At 40.7% G+C, this 20,926-nt stretch overlaps 1 protein-coding gene across 1 annotated transcript; it reads left to right on the top strand.

Annotated features, from left to right (window-relative positions):
- The first annotated feature begins 6,465 nt into the window (after positions 1-6,465).
- On the top strand, positions 6,466-11,627 carry spaca6 (sperm acrosome associated 6). The gene is made up of 9 exons (XM_049584186.1): positions 6,466-6,679; positions 6,825-6,911; positions 7,122-7,203; positions 7,431-7,454; positions 7,523-7,623; positions 8,148-8,251; positions 9,765-9,921; positions 11,215-11,398; positions 11,549-11,627. Exons 1-9 carry the CDS (start codon positions 6,466-6,468, stop codon positions 11,625-11,627), a joined length of 1,032 nt encoding a protein of 343 aa, XP_049440143.1.
- The last annotated feature ends 9,299 nt before the right edge of the window (positions 11,628-20,926 follow it).

The following is a 20,926-nucleotide window of genomic DNA, read 5'->3' on the forward strand; positions in this document are numbered from 1 at the left end:
CTATAGGCAATGTGGGTACATCATGAATATTCATGAGGTATTATGAATGTATAGTGTCGTGTTTTTATTCTAACCTACATTTCTGAAAGGTTGGATCCTCGTCTTGCATATTTATAAAACAGAAGCCTCATCTGAAAGGCTCCTGAAAGAAGGTGAAGATGAGTTTGTCTCAGTCGATTCCCATCATACGTAGTTTGTCAGTTCTTTTTTTTTTTCAAGAAGAGGGCTTTTAAAATTCTCACCAAATGCCACAAGAGATCGATGTGCTTACTTGTCCCTGTGTTTTTTCTCAATTTCATACCTTCCATTTTTGTTAGCGAGGGTGTTCACTAGCAATCCATCAGAAAGGTATCACCACAGGCCTCAGCTACTGCTCGCTCTGTCAGGCCAAAAACAAAACAGTGTCTTTTCTTTGTCAGTTTACCCTCATTTGCTCTAAATGTGTGACACGTCGGTGATATTCTCTGTTGTACAACACGGTCAGAACACTTTAGGGCCATTAATGATGCTTACATCAAGTGTAGTGTTTATGCTCCATCTCGCTGAACAGACAGCCAATCAGCGGGTCTAAATTAGATTTACTTTCATTTCTGAATTTCCCTCAGGGCCGTATGATTCTGTTATCCAACAAACACAGCGGCAACTCTCTGTCCTCTCGGAGAGGAGCACAAATATTAGAATCAAACTGCCTTCAGACATGTGAACTGACTGAGCAACCAAACTGAAATAATAAACGTAGAGAAATATCAGAGATTTGGAAAAATATTGCACATTAAATATGCAAACTGTTGCAATTTCTTTGTTTATGCATGCAACACAAAGCGTGGGTGTGCATGCAGGATTTATATGTGTTTCTCTGTGTTTCATAGTGTTTAAACAGCCTCCATTTTGGTTAGTTTGGATGTATTGAACAGTGGTTCTAGTGCCATTTTGGACTGGATTCTGAATTTGAGTGTTTTTGAATTGTTTTTCTTGACTGTATCATACTGACGTTTTTGCTTTTTTAATAATGTGTATTAGTGTAAAAGTGGGATAATAGTAGCACATACAAGTCAATCCCTTCTCCTGCCTGCCTCCCAGCCTAATCCTCAGGACCGCACTAACTTTACTGCAATATTCAGATTAATTTTAGCCCTATATGCACATATGTGTGCCACATTTTAATTCATCAAATAAAATCAGTCAATCAAACCGCATATTGTCCAACTTTGATGTTAAGCTGTATAATCAAGACACATTCCCGTAATTGGCGAAGCTTTCCACGTCAGATTTATTTAGTGCGTTTGATGTCACTCCGGCTGCAATTTACAGTTGTGTTGGAGCAACACCATAAATCCCATAATCAATTTGATGATGGTATGATTGCTGTACACATAGGAGGAGGCAGTAATGTCAGGCTCTCAGGTTCATGAGACTCCTGGGCTTCATATTTTCTCTCTATTCTCATCCTATTAGAGATTCTGACCCTCCCCCTCCATCCCCACTTTCTGCTAGCCTCTCCGCCACCCTACCTCCCTCCCCCCACCATCTCCCTCTCTCTCCCTCACACACACACACGCACACTGTTCCTCTCTTTCATAGACACTCATACAAACACACACATGCATGCACTCACTGCATTCTTATTCACTCTCTCTTTCCATCTCTCACACGTTCACACACATACACGTAGCTCACAGACTGGAGTGTGTTTGTGTGTGTGTGTGTGTGTGTGTGTGTGTGTGTGTGTGTCTGTGTATGGGGGGGGTTACTGGGCTAGTAGAGACGTGAGGCTTGAAAAACGTGAGAGGAAAAAGGGGGAGATGGAGGGATGACGACTAGAGAGTGTAAAAGAGGGAGAGAGGAAGGAAGAGAGGAGACTTTGGGGTACAATGAAAGCAAAGAGAGACGAGTAGAGACCATGAATGCAGCATGGAGGGTAAATGACTGTGTGTGTGTGTGTTTGTGTGTGTGTGTGTGTGTGTGTGTATGTGTGTGTGTCGTCTGTAAGTGTTGGATAGCATGTGCACCGGGAGGTTTGGTGTAGAAGCGGGCATGTGAAGCACGCTTTTTTACTGTCTTCTGTATTTTCCTCTTGTTTGCAGCTCTGTGCGTTTGTGACGGCAGCCCTACGGAGACAAAAGGTGAGCAGCTGTATGGATGTTGGTGTTAGTCAGGCAGGTAGGTAGAGAGCAGAATAATGGAATCAATACTATTGTCTGTAACCTACCTGCCGCTGGGCTCTCTGTCTGGCCCCGGCGTAGACCATCAGAGAGGGAGAGAGAGGAAACACAGACTCACTTTGACTGGGAGAGAAAAGAAACGAAGAGGCTGACTGTAAGGTGAATTTTTTTTTCTCTTTTAAGGTGAATGTAGATTTATTGGATGTTAATTTTTTATACAGAGCAGGCATGCATTTTCATCTGAAACTTTTTCAGCATTAATTCTTCACATCTTTCCTCTGAGAGAAGCAGTCATGTTTTGCTGTAGGTGCATGCATATGTGCTCTCCTGAGTGTATATATTTGCAGTATGATCGTGACATTCTGCCTGTTTGCAAAGACCAGAAAAGCCGTTCAATTAATGTCTAGGCTGCATGTTTTCGGCAGGTCACGTCTGCGTTTGTTTGATTCGCACCTTGTATTAATCCTCACTTGTGTTTAACACCTTATTTGTAAGTCTCAGATGAAAAAAAACAACACATCTGAAATTTCCTCTGCTTATGATCACCTTTTCTGTCTCACATCAGGCAGGTAAATTAGTAAAATTAGCAGCTGTCAAGGAATTTAAATGTGATGACTGGCAGTGTTGTACAACATGCATTTACACCTGCTGCAATTACAATGAATGTGTTCAACACAGAAATTTCCATCTGTGTTGTGCTGTGTGATTTGGCATGATTAATTCACAGTTTTGTTTCACTGAAACTGACATGAATTACAATATTTCAAACAAACCTAAAAAGCAACCTCTACCGCAGACAAATCCATAATTCATTTCTAGGTGAAGTTATGACAAATGTGTGCTATTCCCTCTGGTCTGATGCGGCTGCCATGTCTGTCTCACGCAACATTAACCTAGACGATGTGAAAATCACACCTTTGTATTCCAAAATCTCTGAGGCCTGTAGCTCATATAGTCAACCTGTGCTATACATAATGTGCATTAATGCAGTTCAGCTTCATGGACATGTCAGGACATGACGCAGGCACCTTGCACCTTTAGCCACATTCATGGTAAAGGGTTTTTTACATGATGAAAACGTGACATTTTGTGAGTCATAATGCAAATTTCCCTTTTCCACAGCATATCAACATATTCAGTCGTCCCTATTCAGCATGTGTCATTATGTCTGTCTGCCAGTGGGTGGCATTGGCTTCTAATGTTTCTACGCAATGCTTTTTCTTTCTTTAATCTCCAAAATATACAGAAAGTTTTACATTCATTCGTTCATTCATGTTCAGGGTTATTTAATAAGAACTACAGTTTGATATTGTCGTCTAAATTTTGATTATTTTACTTCGTCTACAGGTGGATTTCTGTCATATATACCCTCCTCGCACTGCTCTTCTTCCCCTCTCTTCATAGTCACAGACAGCAAGTTTCATCTTAGCTGGTAAGTCCGAAGACAAAACCTGCTTTGCTATGAACAATGGACCGATAAAATATAGTATGATGTATTAATGATAATGAAATGTGGGCGGTATATCTCTGTAAATTCATCTAGACTGTAACTTCATGTAAATTTTCTTTGCAGGGAGTTGTGGGGGATTACACATCAGCAGTTAACAAGAATTTAAGATTATATTCCCTTTTATGATGACGTATTTTAGGCAAATATTCCTCTCTTCATGTGTTATACATTGAGGACAAGGTTTATTAAAAACTTAACATAAATGTCCCTTTCTTTGATACGCAAGTTATGTTCTAGACTATAATTCTGCTACTTGTGTTTTGTACGTATGTATTAAGTTGATTTTTAAAGCCCTCTCATCTCACTGAACACAGAAGCTATTAGACGCTGTAATTTCTCAGTGCTAGCTCAATAAATCATGTTCAAGACGCCTGTGATATTTAACAACAGTTTAAAATTGTTTCTCCTAAATTAATTGTGTCTCCTCCACAAGTGCTGCATTGCTGAGATTATCGGAGCCTCGCTGTGAAAAATGTCACTTTCTTGTTGCTACACTGCAGGGCAAAAGATTAGTGTGGATGAAATGAGGACAAATATGTCATGATTACGTTTTAATTGATCTGATCAGTTTTGCTTGTGATCTGCAGCGAGCCAGGAGACCGGCCGGTGTCGCAGAATCCAAATGTCAGATGAAGTCATGTCTTTGTCTCGGTGCAGCGACTCTGCGGGTCTTTCATTACATACGTTTCTTCACCGCGTTGCTTGTTTTTGTACTTTAAATCGCTCCACATTTAAACCCTCCCTGTGTATTTTAATTTCTCAGTATGCCCCTCTGTCCCTGAGACCCTTAACCTGTGAGGTCAAAGCAGGTCACAGGTGAGGTCCTCGGGAACAGGGCTGCATTCAGTTTCAACTTCCTACAAAAAAAGGAGCGTCTTGTAAAACATGATTACATGATGAACATTTTTCTCCCCAGAAAGTCGTCTGTTTTAATGTTTCCTTCAGCACCGCTCTCTGAAACCACACAAGAAAAGTCTCAGATGAAACTGTGTCAGGTTTTCCTCTGACTCTAATGTATCATGATCCAGCTGTGTGTTTCTTCAGTATGTGTCAGTATAGGTTTACCTGTCATGTCATGATCAAGAAGAGGACCCTCCTCCTGCAGCAAAGGCACTCTCAGGGGGCCAACCCTACTGGCTGGCTTTGTGTAATAGCCCTCTATGGGGGTCAATAGGAAGACAGCCGAGGGTTGTGACCCCGTCATTTCTGTCACCTTCAAAAATCAGTGGAGTTATTGGTGCAGCGTGTGGATGTTTTGTTATTTGGGCTTTGTACTGGAACTGTTTCACCTCTGTTATGTCAATAAAATTTGCCTAAAAAAAGGTTCTAACGTGTGAATTTATTTTAAAAAAAATTAAATAAAAATCTGTCTGACACCCCCTCAAAAAAAAATCCACAGGTGTTAAATCTGTAAAGTTTTCCTTTGATTTTTATCCACTTATGCACATTATCTTTACTAGACAGAGCCAAGGAGCTCAGGCTGTTAAAATAAGTAAAATGTTATTGAAAATATCTTTTAGATTATTCCTTTTCCGAGTGAAAACGAATGTATCATCTTACACATAAATGAAAAGTCTCTTTTTTCAACCAGAAATTGTACAGATGCTTTTACTGATGCTCATGAGAAGATTTTATAAAAGTGCCTTGTCGTAACATGCTCTGTACAAACAGACACAATTAAACACACTCAGATACGCACACACACACCTATTTGGGATTTTCCACGTCTGACCGTCTGACTAGCTATCTGACTTTGGCAGTCCTGGAGCAGACTCTTGCCTAATATTGATTGGCTTGTCTGTGTGGAGACAGATGAATGCATTAGTACCCAGCTCACCCTGCCACTGGAAATATATTAAGTTCATGTATTAGGCACCCTGTCTGGTTGCCATGGAGATGCACCGGGAGTGAGGGACCAGGGAGGAGAGGGGGTGGGGGGGTGGGGTTGGGGGTGGTGGGATGAGGAGGATGGGAGACGAGTGGGGGATACAGGATGTGATGAGGCAGTCGACTTGATTTGTAGTCCCGTTCCCTCTTCCTCCTCCTCCTCTGCCTCTGTCTGTCACTTATGTGTCCTCTCTTACCTCTCGCACTCGAGCATTCCTCTTCTCTTTGTTCCTCCTCACCTCCTTTTCTTTTTTCTCCAGCATTCTTTCACCACTACTTTTTAAATTTTCCAAACCAGCAGAAATACACCGTTTCTCCTTCTCGACGCTCAGTATTCTATTATTTTTGTTGTCCTTTTTGTCCCTTCTTTTTTCTATTTGGCTCTCACTCTCTGTCTCGCCGTCCCCACACCACCAGTTAGACTTTTACTTTTAGTATATTTGTCTTGGGTTTTCTTGCCAACGTGCTTTCCACTTTATCCCTCTACGTACATAAGCATTTAACTCCCTCTTCATCTGCCCCTCTCCCCCCCGCCGCCGCCTCCCTCCTTGGCTCGCTCCATCTCTGTGCTCTGCAGTAAAACTGGTGCATTGAGGCAGCAGGAAATGGGGACTAGAGACAATAGAATGGAGGGAAGTATAGAGGGGAGTCTGTGACGCTCTCCTCTCAAACCCAAGCATGTTGAGGAAACGTGTAGGTACTACTAGGTCGTTCTTTTAAAACCCTACTTTCAATTTAATGTAGGATATGCACATAAAATTCATACTCAAGTGTTTGATTTTCAAGCTTCCCCTGGAATATATAAAACCTTGGAATTCCCACAGTGTGGTCACTAGGAGCCCAGAGATTCGAACAAAAACAGTTCACACAGAAACCTTTGTTTGAGTTTGATGCGCAGGCTGCAAAATGTGCACATCTGCTTTGTGTCTCGTGTGTGTTAGCTTGCTGTTTGGGACCTCTCAAAGCTGCTATCAGTGCTTCGTTGATGTGCAAGACAGTCTTCGCCTGTGTTGGGGTCACGTTTTGAAGGAGCACAATGTTAGAAATGTTGACGCCTGCTTCAGAATGCTGGACCGCATATTCAACAACCATGCGAGAGTAATTGAGGCTGGCAGAGTGGGTGTGTAAAATGATCTTGCTGATATTATTTTGTAATGTTTTATCATTTGTCTTCAAGGCAAACAATAGTAACAAGTAACAGTAAGTGACAGCATATGCAGAGAGAAAGTTGGTTTATAATTGTATGAAATGTGTCCCTCTTGCAGGTAAAGGCTACGACAAACAACTGAAAGAACTTCTGGATGCAGAGATCCAGCCCATGGTGCAGGAGTTCGACGAAAAGCTGAATAACGGTACGAACACCTGCTCAGACAGACACACAACTGCACAAGTGAAGGAGTCTTTAGTGCATCAGAATTCTTAAGTGAGGTCAGAGACAGAGAGAGTTAGAAATGAGAGATTTCAAAATGATGCCCTAAAGCACACAATTCACCAGGATGCATTGAGCCAAAATATCTCTGTCTCTCCTCCTCCTCCTCCTCCTCCTCCTCTCCGTCCGTCAGACACAGTGTATGAGGAAAGGTTGCAGACAGCAGCAGACAATTTCATCGCAGCTGCCTCCAAACTGCCTAGAGGTGAGACATAGTCTCTTCCCCCTTTTCCTTCATCTTTTCATCTGTGGTAAGGCCCATATTAGGTCATTACAGCTCCCTCTGATCTCTGCACTCCCGCTGTAATAAGCTAGTTAGGTTATTGCAGCCTTTCAAATACTGTGGAGAATAAGGGAGGCTGTCAGGTTGAATAGACGTCTGGATTTCACCAGTGAATCAACCCATCTGATCAAAATTAAATTTATCTATCTTTGTTTTCAGTGTCTGGATGCTTCGGTCCATGTGGTTAGTTTTCGTTTTCTTCTCTTCAGTATCATTATTTCTGTCATTAGAGATTGAATACCTTGCATCAGTACTTGTCTCATGCACCCATCAGGTTTTCAGAGTGCAGATGAAGCATTCAACTGTATTACCTGCCAGTATGACTCCTGCGAATTTCCTCTCGACTGTCCAGGTGAGTATTAATAATCCAACATATTGGATTAGTGGTACTGTTACATCACAATTTTCAAATAGGGGAAAAAGAGATGTACTAATCCAGACTTGACACATCCTTACATAACTATATTCTCACCCTCATAAGCATCCACTCTTGATCCTTGAAATGCTCCGTTTTTGATCCTTGAAATGCTCTTAGCAGAAAGTCGAGATTTGAGAAAGAGACCGAGGCGAGGTTTTATTTCCACACATTATATCTTTTGCACAGAGCCCCCAAGGTACTCTTTAAGTCCTTGGCTTCTTTATGCAAGGTGACAGTTGACTCCCACACACGATGGTATTCGTATCAACCCTGTACAGCACAGCCACTGTTTAGCATATCATCACTTTTACTCCACTCCTCAGAGACCGGGCTTAAGTATTATCATTAAGGAGGGCTCAGACTGCAAGAGCTGCCCCCCTGTGAATGTTATCTGTGTGTGTGTGTGTGTGCATGTGTGTCTCCCTGTGTGCGTGTGGGTGGCTATATGTTTGTGTCAGTTAAAGAAATTAAAGCAATGGAGAACAGCAGGAGCCGAATGTGGTGCCAAGTGCCGTTTGACTTACCAGAGGATATTGAGGTGATCTGGAGGTTTGCAGAAGAGGTACGCTTCGCATATGGTGAACTATTCAGGGTCACTGCAGTTACCTTTTAAGGAATAGTTCAACATCTTGGGAGATATGTATATAGGCATATTGGCTGTCTTCCCAAGAGTTAGATGAGAATATTTATGCCCTTCTCATGGTTTTCTGTTAAATATGAAGCTAGAGCCAGGACACAGTTAGCTGAGCATAATGTAACAGAGTTTTTATGCAGTTCCACCTGCCAAATATGGTGTAGGTTTATTCATGGCTCCCTGACACCTTCTTTCAGTGCAAAGCGTTGGATGCAAATCATTGTACAGTGCTTAATTAGTCATGTATCATAAAATAGTGCACCGGTAAACAGGCTAGCTAGCCACTGTGCTAAAATAACTTGTTACTTTTTTATGTGAGCTGTCATAGCGAGCCAACTGTGTGACCGAGCAGTATATAAATTCTGTCCCTACCTACTCGATAAGTGGTAGCAGAGAACAACACACCATCATCCCAGGTTGTAGGTTACTAACAAATTGCCATGCCTCTCTGCGTCTCATAGCTACGTGCAGACCACACGGCTGAAACACATTGTAACATAGTTAATGTTGTGGAACAGTCGTGGCTAGGTTTAGGCAACAAAAGATAAATTGTCCAGTGTTACTTTAAAACGACACTGGCTTTTGGTGTCACACTGGACAAGAACTGTGGTCTCCTGGCTGAAAGTCTGACCTCATCTCCCACATGCCCTATGCAGACTTTCTCACTCATTATTCTAGTTGCTCTCAGCGTCAAGTATTGCTGTGGATGGGTTTACCCTGGAGTAACTTGAAATCCCAGTGGGTCTCTTAAAGACGCTAAAGGCTCCCTTCATTGTCGATATTACATACTACATACTAATTACATACTACATGAGAGAGGGCTGCAGAGAAATAGACCCAGGGCAGGCGAGTCGAGAGGTCGCTTAGGGAGCAAGTTACTTCATCACCTTTAAAACTCAGTAATTAACACATTATATCTCATTTGTTTAATTTGTACAAAAGTTTGTACGAATTGAAAATAAAATATTGGGTTTTATGTGAGGAATAGTGAGGGACTATTTCTTGGCTGAGTGCAGTGATTTCCTGCAATCTTGCTGTCACTGTTAGGGTTGCTAAGACTGCTAATACTGGTCACTGCACCAAGACATATGACAGGAACTGCCCATAAATTCATAAATTACTCATTGGTTTTTGTTTGGGGTAAAAACAAAGCATGGTAATTAGTGAGCTTTAGAATTGCCGGTAGGGAATTTCGTTACCTTTGGTCAAAGTCATGCTACCTGTTTCCCTTCATTTTCAGTCTTTATGCTAAGCTAAGATAACCGGCTGTAGCTTCATATTTAACACACAGATATTAAAGTGGTTTCTATCTTCTCATCTAACTTTAAGCAAGGAAGTGATTAAACCTATTTCTTAAAATGTTAAACTGTTCCCTGTGTATGTGCAGATAAACATGAATGAGTCCTTCCAACAGCATTTGTAAGGATTTTCTCCTGTACAGGTGAAGACCCAGCAGGTGGATCAGTTTAAAGAAGTGACTGCGGGGGTGGACAGGCTCTATTCCATCCCTTCAACCAGCTCGCAGCATCAGGGCACATACCAGTGTGAGATCTACTCAGGCCAACGCTCCATTGTCAGGCTATACTACTATCTCACAGGTAACAAGACAGGCCTCTTTTGGGAGGAAGAATTGTGTGTGATTGACACCGATCAATGGGAGGTCACTTGAAACAGAGCAGAACAACTCCTTCACACTTGAGTAAATAAAACACTTAGAAGATACACATGCAGTATTTTAGTAACTGAAATGAACGTACCAGACAGGGTTTGCCTTCACATATGCAAGTTTCATACACTGATTCATTCATTTCCCATAACTGCTCATCCTGGTATGGAGGGACAGGTCGCCAGACTATCACAGGGCTGACACATAGAGACAGACAACCATTCACACTCACATTCACACCTACGGTCAATTTAGAGTCACCAGTTAACCTGCATGTCTTTGGACTGTGGGAGGAAGCTGGAGTACCGGGAGAACACAGGGAGAGCATGCATCCACCCCAGGTTTCAAACGCCCCACCCTGGGTTTTAACCAGAAACCCTCTTGCTGTGAGGCGACGATGCTAACCACGTCAAGTTTCATACATATGCTTTATATATAATGCTAAAATCATATTGGGATGCTGAAATAAAATGTTTAGTTTACCTTAAATAATGCTGTGCCTCATGAGGTAAATTCAACAGTTGACAAATATTTACTAAATATTGTGAATAACTTCAGGGGGAAAGAGGAAGCCCAAGTAAATTCACAGGGAAAGAGCATATTAAAAGCAGAAAATAAAAATCCCTCTTCAAATAAGAGGAAATATTGACAGTTAATGCAATAAAATGGGCAAAATGTCTGTGCTAACTGAAATCATGGAGGCCATCAATGACATGGATCTGTGCAGATGTATGTAAATGAGTGGATGTGTATTTAATGGATATGCATATTCATACAGCTAAGCATGTGTGCGTAAGTATTATGTACTATATAAGTAGCCTACATGTGTATCTTTCCTGCACTCCCTGATTAACTATTAATGTAAATTCTTATTAGACTTGTTCTTATGAAGACACACTTTTACTTTGCCTGCTATTATCTCGTATTTTCTCTTTATGGTGAAAGTTATCATTATTACACCTACAGCTGTTGAACTGGGGGTTATAAACCCACTAATGGCTTAATTAATGTTTCAAATTAATAGCAACGTATAAAAAAAAAGATATCTCAAATGTATTAGTGCTAAAATATCATGGGACACTATTACAAGTCATATTTTTAACCCCAGAAACAGTGTTAATATTTGCCACTCCCTCTGTTCCTCTACCACTATCTATTACTTTTAGTCCTTAACGTTGAGTTGAGATTCTCCCCTGTACTCTTCCTCGCCATCTCTCTCCCTCAGTGACCCCCCAGGTTGTGGCAGGCCACACAGAGCTGCAGGAGATATTTGACCTGTCTCTGCTCCCAGGAGGGCGGTTACTCCCTGCGCCTGGTGGTCCCCCTGACTCCCTCCTCCTCCTCCCCTCGCCACTGCTTCTCGCCGCCTGTTTAACTGCTTTGCTTCTGCTGCTGTTCCTCTCCCTGGGGTAAATCAGATCTATTATTTGTACCGTGTGAGGCACAAGCAACAAAATAACTTATAAAAGTCACACCTTTTCCTGAGAAGTCAAGATGCTCCTAGCTGAGGCACATATTGGTTTTTATCTTATATCCCACTGTGTCTGTATCTGTTGCAGGGCTCTGTACTGGTCATCAAACCCAGAGCAAACATGCCATGCTGAACAAGCAGATGGAGATGGAGATTCAGTATCCTGAGAGTTGGATAGATACATAAAGTGTAATAAATTTCATCAGTCCACTGGTCTTCTGAAGAGCGTTACGTCATTGCTTATAGAAAGTGTGTGTGGCTTCTTCTGCCACTAGAGGGCAGGATGCACATCTCTATCTGTGGTGAACTGCTGACTCAAACAACTACATGTATTCTCATCTGTGTCTGGCAGTGATGGAGAGTAACTAACTAGGTTTACTCACTTACTGTGCTTAATGTAAGGACAATTTCAAGTTACCTGAGCAATGGAAATATTGTACTTTTTACTCCTCTACTTTAATCTGTCAGCTGTAGTTACTTTTCATATTTAGATTTGACAAAAACATGAAGAACCTTTAAAATCTTTGTTATAAAACTGCCAACAGTGTGTTATAATTAGTTAAAATTAGCTCCACATCAATCAGCTACAGTAGAATTTGATGTATGAAATGTTTTAAAGACATAAAAAATAAGAAATAGAAATAAACATAGCAATAATCTGAATATATCTAACACTCTGAAAGATATTGTTCTACATAGTGAATACTTTCACTTTTAATATGTTGTGACTATTAGCTTGTTATGCTTCTGCACTTTCACTGATGTAAAATTTTTAATGTAGGACTTAAAGGTCAACTGTAGGATTTGCAGAGATACATTGGCAGAACTGGTGTGTTTTATTTAGTGTATAGTCACCTGACAATAAAAATTACCTTAGTATGGGCTGCTTATATCTACATAGGGAGCAGGTCCTTGTCCACAAAGTCAGCTATATGCACTGCCATGTTATTACAGTGGCCGAGAATGGTCAACCCAAACACTGGCTCTAGATAGGGCCATTCGCATTTTCATGTCGATAGCAGCCCTTCCATGACGAGCAGCGTCAGAAAAACACTGATATTTAACATGAAACTGCTTCATTCAGTGTTTGTAGCAGTTTAAATCACCAAGTCCATTTGTTTTGAAGAGGAGGAGACCTCTGCAGATAATATGGCCCCCAGTACAACCTACCGAACATCTGGATCTTAATTTGTTAGAGGGAAAAAAAACTGAGCACACATAAGCAGATTCTGGGCTAGTCACCCTTCAGTGAGCACAACAGCTTTTGAGTTTCAGTTTGTTGCAGTTTGCAGTCCTCACCACCAGGTGTCACTACACTGCTCCTTTTACTAAAGGGTCTAAATACTTCTGCCACCGGATGTGTCAAAAGAAAAGTTAAAGAAATAAGTTCTGGTGCAATGCTGTTTTTAGTTTAGTCATGACAGATGGGAAAATGTCCAGTTACCATCAAATATAAATTTCCCACAAGGCAAATGTGCTTTAGTTTTAACAACATAACACAAGTTGACATGTTCATACTTTTATCCATCACTACCAACACTGATGGTGTGGCAGTTATATACCTAAAGTGAACTGTTCTTGTGAGACAATAACAATGATGATGATGATGATGATGATTAGGTTCCATTGGTCTCTTGTGTGAAGAAGCAAACAGGACAGGAAGCTGAGCTGTACTGAAATTGGAAGATGGGGTAACACTGACCTGTGTAAGAAATATGGCCTTATTACAGCTAGGAGACACCTGGATGGACAGTGCTGGTTGATGGACTGATATAGCCTTTGTTCCTCTGGCCTGCGTGAAAGGATACAGCAGGCCAACACAGTCAAGACCTCAGTTGACCACAGGGAGGCAGCAACATGCACTAAATCTCATGCCAGACAACACCAGAGGAAGAGGACATCTGCCTATGTGAGTATATATAGCATGAATCTGCATTGAACTTTGCTGTTACATTTAGTCACGTTGGCACCATGGCTCAGAGTATATTTGGTTGCCAAAACCAAAGACAAGATCTGCCCAAACAAATCTGAATCATACATGACAAAGGGGAAGTGCTTGTATTGCAAAACAGTTTTTTTTATTTTTAAAGAGAATGTGACACTGCAGTCATACTGTATATTTGCCAACATATTGATTGTTAAGAGTGGGCCCTCAAAGCCGAACGCCTCGCCCAAAACCCTCTGATGTCATAGTCAGCCATTGTGGACTGGTCAACAGTGAATGTCAGTCAGATTGAAAGTCATTGAGCATTACACAACAGATTCTCTTTACTCTTTTGTACTCCGAGCAGCATGACCCGAGAACACCTCCACACTCCGGACCTTTGATGATGATTGTTTTTTTCTGAAGTGACCCAAAAAAGCAACAATTACGTCTTTTAACGATTGTATACTTTGTTTCTCCTTCAGAAAAGGAGCGGCAGGCTACACCTGGGTGCTTCAGGTCAATGTGACTTCCACTCCAGTCTCTCTAAACACAAAAGTGCACAGGCACAAGGGTGCAAGTGCACTCACAAGATCACATGTTCAAGTGCATATGAAACCCTCTTTGTCACCCACACCTACAGTCTGAAGTGTTATCGGATTAATCATAATTAAATTATTGATTACATAAATAAATATATTTCCCCCCCTTTTTCTTCCACCAATTGGAAAAATAAGTTTTTTTTACACGACACATCCACCCCTTGCCACTACTGGGTGTCAAAACAAACTGGTTGCTATGAATGCAGAGAGGTGGATACCAGGAGGAAAATACACTAAAATTTACAACTTAAAAAAATAAAACCCATCTCCATCAACAACAATCTGACATACCAGACAGTCGGCGGTCTGTGGAGGATGAAATGTTGTTTCATGGTGAATATTTTGTGATACAAACAGATGTTTTTTGTTTTAATTGAAGTGATTACTGTGGGGATGCTGGCAGCAGTGAGAGGGGAGGTACGTGCGCAGAACGTTCTGTATGTAGCTCCTCTCTCTGTCCTTAAGTTACACCAGTGAAGAAAATATTAAGTCTGAAGGAGTGAAAACATTCAACATGCCAATTAGAGGTAGATACACCAAAATATGATTTATTAATTTAACACAAGAATTTGAAGCACAGGGGGAAATACACATGTATACATTCCTTTAACATTTAATAATCACTTATTAAAGGGGCAATCCAGCATGGCGATGGTTAGAAAAAGATCATGCTCTGGCTTTAAATGCCCAGTGTTGGGGCCAAAATCCCTGCTGGAGTGGCAGCAATCTGTAAAAAACAATCATTTTTCATGCCACTATCTCAACAGGAAAAGCAATGTTTTTCCACTAAAATAACAACTGTGTTTTGTGGTAGTTTCCCTGTTGGAAGCACAGCAATAGGTTGCTACAAAACACCCTGTTTGGTGCCTAGAAAGCCACTGGAAACACAGCAATGACTCGCTAAATCACAACTAGTTTGGTTGTTTGTTTTGGTCTCAAACATTGGTCTGCAGCTTGGCAAGATCTCACCCAGGTCATCCATCCGCCCCTCCACCTCACAGTGACAAAGTCAGATCAAACACTACATCCCTTTAGAAATGTTGATGTGATACAATGTGCAAATTAAACATAGTCATGGTTCGCAGAAATGTACAATGCTATCATTTTCTTCTGGCGACTGGGCTGGTTGTCAGTGTCTTTTTTGACTCATGAAGAGTTTTGTCAGTCTGAGAAAATAACCCAGTTGATATCATCTGAGTTTGGAGCTTGAAAGAAGCGGACTTACACCAGGCAAGAAAGCTCTAATGAAGGGATGCAAGATAGTTGCATTACAGGACACACAGTATACAGTGTGTTGAAGCTTGAGAATATCTAAAACTCTGCTTTTTCTTTTGTGACCTTTCTTTTTAAATCTGTTTCTTGCGAGTCATTTTGAAAATGATTATCAGAGTAACTCATTAACTCAATTTCGTACTTGTTTATGTTTTGATTATCAGCCTGCAATGTATTCCTGATTCAGTGTGAATAAGCCCTGGCTGATTGTACACCGAATTTTGGTCACTGCTTTATGTTTTTGAGTAAACAATTTTTCACTGAAACATCACCTGGCAGCTTCCCCACCTGTAATTACAGCCTCACATAGATAACATGCTGAGAAAGTGCATACTGATAAAACCAAGCTGTGCTAATCTCACTTATTATCAGGTCAAAATGATCAAATCATTCAGTAGAGATTTGTGCAGTAAAGTATATAAATTAGATCCTATTTCACTTTCCAGATGACTGCATTAGCATGATGATGACCCACATTGCTCACACTGTTGGTAGTGTTTAATTGTACACATTAAGCTGCAGAGTAATTTCACTTAGAGTGAAACCAAATGAATGATAGTAAAGCTTGTGCCCTCTAACACCCACTACATTAGACAGACTGTGGCACACAGTCATGTTACTGAAGGACTCTCTGCTACAGAGTGTTTTACCTTCTTAATAATTACATAGTTGCTAAGAACCTCCTGTTTCATTCTGATAACTGCAAGGCAACAGACTGTAACTGCGGTTGGTGGTTCCAGGTACAAGACGGAGATGTCAGATGACTCAGGCACAGTCTGCTCAAGAGGGCAACACCCCACACCAGTGCAGTAACTGCCTTCTGCTGGACAGCACAGCAGTACCCATCCTGAGTACAAAAGGGGCTCATGGCTGATAGAGAGATAACACACATCATCAAAGATTACCACTGCAGGAATGAAGAATTCACATAATGAACAATCCCAGCCAGGGCCGTATCTGAAGTCATGAATCCAGGTCCAGACCAGGCAGCAGACAATGTGAAAATATGCCCTGATTATCCTGGCCAAGATAATAACAATAAATGATAATATCATGATAATGATCAGAATATGCTTAAAACTGAAACATACTGGAATCACTTTACCTTACATTCTGTTAAGAAACAAATATTTTATTGCATCACGGATAGAACACACATCTTTTTTAGTGAAACAAACTCAAACAGTCTTAGAAAACCAGGCTTTGCAGTAATTGCAAAGTACTTTCAATATGAAACATCCCAAAGCTTGATTAAGATCTTTGCGTTGTTTGAGGTTGGTGCCAACACATTCTCACCTTGACCTCATCACGTATCACTTTCCACTTTGACATTTGACTTGCAAGGTAGCCTGCATGAATCTGTTAGCCAACACATACACGTGGTTACGTTTAAAAAAAAAATGTCACAAAGATTGGCTTTACTATTCATATGGAAAGTGAACACCAGCCTCCTGGGTGAAAGTCCATTATTGTTGGACCCATCCAGCCTTCCCACCTGCCCCACTTGGACTTTTTTACCCCTTAATTTACATTGTTCCCTGGCCGCATTTCCCCCTGACACCGATGGCACCCAAGGGCGTCTCATGCAGATGAAAAAAGGTTGGCTATTTTCGTTGGTGTCTGACGCAGAAGTCACTGCCCAAGCACTGGTATTCGATGACCTCGGAATGAGACCCGGTTGTTGGTGCGTACCTGTCTTGTTCCTTTCCTGTTAGTTGCCCAGCAGTCTCTTTAGGTGCAGCTATTCATGATTATCTTGGTGATGGAAATCCACTATGCTCAACCCCCGTGAGTGCTGTTTGTATCACAATCGACAATAAAATTGTATATCATCCCATCCCTGGTCCACACTGAAATACCCTAACAACTATAGGATGAGGTGCTGTGTAATTTGGACAATTTTTGATGCAGCATGATTGAAAACAAAGTCAATTAAAAGATGCAAGTGGCTGCAGTAACACGGACAACATCAATGGTAGCTATTACCTTGATCCAAAATATTGTCTTTTTTCACAGTAAGTCATGTGCTCTTGAATCAACTGTAATGCCATATTTTTTTTTTTATAAACACACAAACAATCAAAGAAACATCACTGCACATACACACATGACAATATACATTACACAACACAGACTGACTCTAGAGTTACTGAGGATGGCATTTCTCTTTTTAACTCATTTTGTAAGTTAACCTTCAAATTCTTGTCTTGACTGAAGTCTGAATCACAAGCTACTGTGGATTAAAGGTAAAACAGTTGACTTTAGCATCTGTGATAGGTAACGCAAATGATAATCACACGAATACTTATACTATAATATTATACCATATACTTCATACTATACTATACTAAAAGGTATTAGTGTGTGTTTAAGGTTCCACCATATAGGCCTTGTTGGCATACCAACAATATAATCACTAAACACATTACTGTTAACACATGAAGCCATAATGTTTGGATGTTTGTTTTTGTGTGTCCTTTCATTATTTCACTTTGGAGGTTGGTACAGACATCAGTTATTAACTCATTATGCAGCAATAATGTCATTGTCAATCACGTTTCCAACAAAAACATTTGAGAATGAAAAAGCTGAATTTAATATGTTATTCGTCTCTAAATATTTGAATAAAACACCACATAACAAAACATTTTAGAGGCTTTTAACATAACATTCAAAACTATTTGAATGTGAATTTTTCCTTTCCCTTTCACTTCCACATCTGCTCCACTATATTCTGTAACTCAGTAAAGTGGTATAACAGTATTTCCTGAATGCAAACTATATGAAGAGTTTGTCATTGTAAGAATCTGTGTATAAAACAGCTCAATAACAAGATCTGCTAAGAGTTTAAAAAACCTGCTGTAATTCTCCTTCAGTGAACGATGTCTTGCTGGTGGAGAAGACACAATGTGAGGACTGACTGGGATCTGCGAGTCTTATAAAGCACTTGTGGAGCATCTAAATATAGTCAGACGTGACTCAACGCTGAACTTGTCATTTAATGGGCAGATTGCTTGTATTTTTTCCACTGGGCTGCTCAGTTGCTAAGGCAACCAATGATGCATTGTCACAAGCGTTATGGCAGGAAATGTAAACTCCAAAGATGTGAAATTGTATGTTTTTTTGTTTGTTTGTTTTTTTGTTTGAGTCTAGATTTGAAGACCATCCCTTTCCTGTATGGTGCGTCTAAAGCCTTGAACATGTTTTCGCTTCTTTGGACCCCAACTCAAAATCAATCAATTTCATAATGGGTGATAGCAAACAGAGAGGAGTGCCTGTGAGGTTAAAAACATTATTAAGGTCTACGTCAGAAAAGCTCCTTCAGCAGATCGCACTGTTGACAGAGCCATTAATCGCTCCTTTCTTTCAGAGATGTGTGTGTGGAAGGTGTCATTCCTTTTCTTTGGCCATCACTTTGTACTGTACAAGCATCACAATACTAGGAAGCAATCATGGCAAAGTATTTGCTTGTTAAGTTTGAATTTGTAATAATTTGAAAACACATTCGGACACTGTAAATAGGCTGTTAAAAAAGCCGTTATCATGTCAAAAATTGAGTTGGCGAATATGTGTGATTATCTTCCTCAGGTGCATTTATCAAGTGCTGTATCTCAGGCAGAAATGATCTGGGTTTGTTTAAAACCAAGTAATGTGGAAAAAACTGCCCCATTCTGTCCTCTGCATTCTTATTATCCTGAGTGGCATGAGGACATCTCTCTGTTTATCAGACAGTGCCAGAGGTTTAGGTAATATCGCATCAGTGCAATGAATTCACAAATTCCCAAAGGGTGGCGAACTTAATCGTTTTTTCCCTAATCTTAATTTCATAAAATATTTCAGGCGCTGACACATTTTATTTGCCTGAAACCAGACAGAACTGTCAGCTCGTTACATCCCATTTCCATCTTCAGTCTGACATTCACTTTAACTGGTTTCCGTGGGGGAGGGATATTTGATTTTCCTTAGCCATTCACTACAAACCAAATCTGCCTAAATCTAACGTCATTTTAAGTCCACAGCAATGTGCAGCTATGGAAGTAAAAACAAATTATATTGTCGGACGATCTTGAGAAGACGTGCCGATTTAGAACGGCCTCTGTAGCGGTATTTATCTTGTCTATCCTCCTGAGACCCAAAGTTTTGTTTGGCATGCTTTTTTTCATTTCTTCTAGGTATTTGGGATCAGCAACATCCCTTAAATATAAAAAACTGAACACTGTCAATGATAACTAAGTCCTAATGTCTTGAAACGAGTACTTAATAAATAGCAGTATCTTAGCTTGTTACTGTTGCTAATATTGGTCAAATTTGTTGCCAGATCAGGGTGTTGGTGGCTTAGTGGATGGAGCGGGCGCCCCGTGTGCAAAGGCTCAGTCCTTGCTGCAGTGGCCGCGCGTTTGGTTCCGGCGTGTGGCCCTTTGCTGCGTCTCGTTCCCTCTCTCTCTCCCCAACTTCACGCTATGTTGTCCTATCATTAAAGGCAAGAAAAGCCCAAACAATAATATAACAGAAACAATTTGTTGCCACATAAAACTAAGAACATTATTAATCATAAATAAACACATTCAACCATAAAATTTTATCACCTTTTGGACCTTGTCCACTTTTGTGTTGGGATCGGCTGCAGCAGCAGACTGACCTGGCAGAGATGGCTACCATCTTCTTGTTTCTATATGGATTAGTGAATTGTGTTTTTTACTACCACTAGATGGTACAAGAAAGTGTCCATGAAGGAGGACAACAGGTCTAGGTTAAGTAGAATAAGTATAAGTATAAGGTCAAGTAAACCCAAAATGTGATGTCCTCATATGACTGCTCAGGGTGTCAGGAGGATATAATGCTGCCATTGTTGTTATTACTCAATTACTCAACACTTGACAACAATTTCACAACAGTGTTAGTCTTGCCCATGGCGCTGATTGGCTATCATTAGTCCCCCTGAGGCACTTTTTGGTCGTTTTCTTAATTTTAAATGAGAAACTGCTGTTTCATGCCACAATTCCAGACTAATCCGTCAACTTAAACTCAGTGGGGTTTGGTGGATTCAAAGGTTTGGACCCAGGCGAACAATTTTTGGGAAATTAAGCTCATTGTTGTGACATTCCGGCATAAAAAATGACTCTGACGATCCCATGGGGGGAACTACGGTTTAGGCACGAAAACAGTGTGACATTTTCGTCACAGATTGCTCCAGACAGTGACTTCAAAAAGTTTGGGAGAAGTTGTGGGCTCTGATTGGTGTCCGCTGGTATGCAGCTTCATGCTATGTGTTTTTGCGCAAGTTCCAGTAAATGACAGCAGCTCCACCAGTATGAGTGTGCATGCTGCAGCTGACCCTGAGGTCGTCAGATGAAAGCTGCCTCTGCAGATGGGGGGAACACCCTCAGTTTCATTAGTCCGAATACTGTGTGCCAAAAATAATTCAATGACCTAAAGGAGTTCTCTGTTCTTATTCTGTTTATCACTTCATTCTTTCATCTCAACCCCAATTTTTTTTTTCAGTACAGAAAGGAGTAAAAGAAAAATAATACATTGTACACCACTGAAAATATTGAAGTGGTAATGTCAACCACAAGCCACACAAACAGGAAAGTGACAACAAACTTGTAGGATGTTGTTTTATTATGTTGTTGTGTTGAGCAAAAACATGTTATTATCTAAAATGATA

This window comes from Epinephelus fuscoguttatus, linkage group LG8 (genome assembly GCF_011397635.1).
Source record: "Epinephelus fuscoguttatus linkage group LG8, E.fuscoguttatus.final_Chr_v1".
Taxonomy (NCBI): Eukaryota; Metazoa; Chordata; class Actinopteri; order Perciformes; family Serranidae; genus Epinephelus; species Epinephelus fuscoguttatus.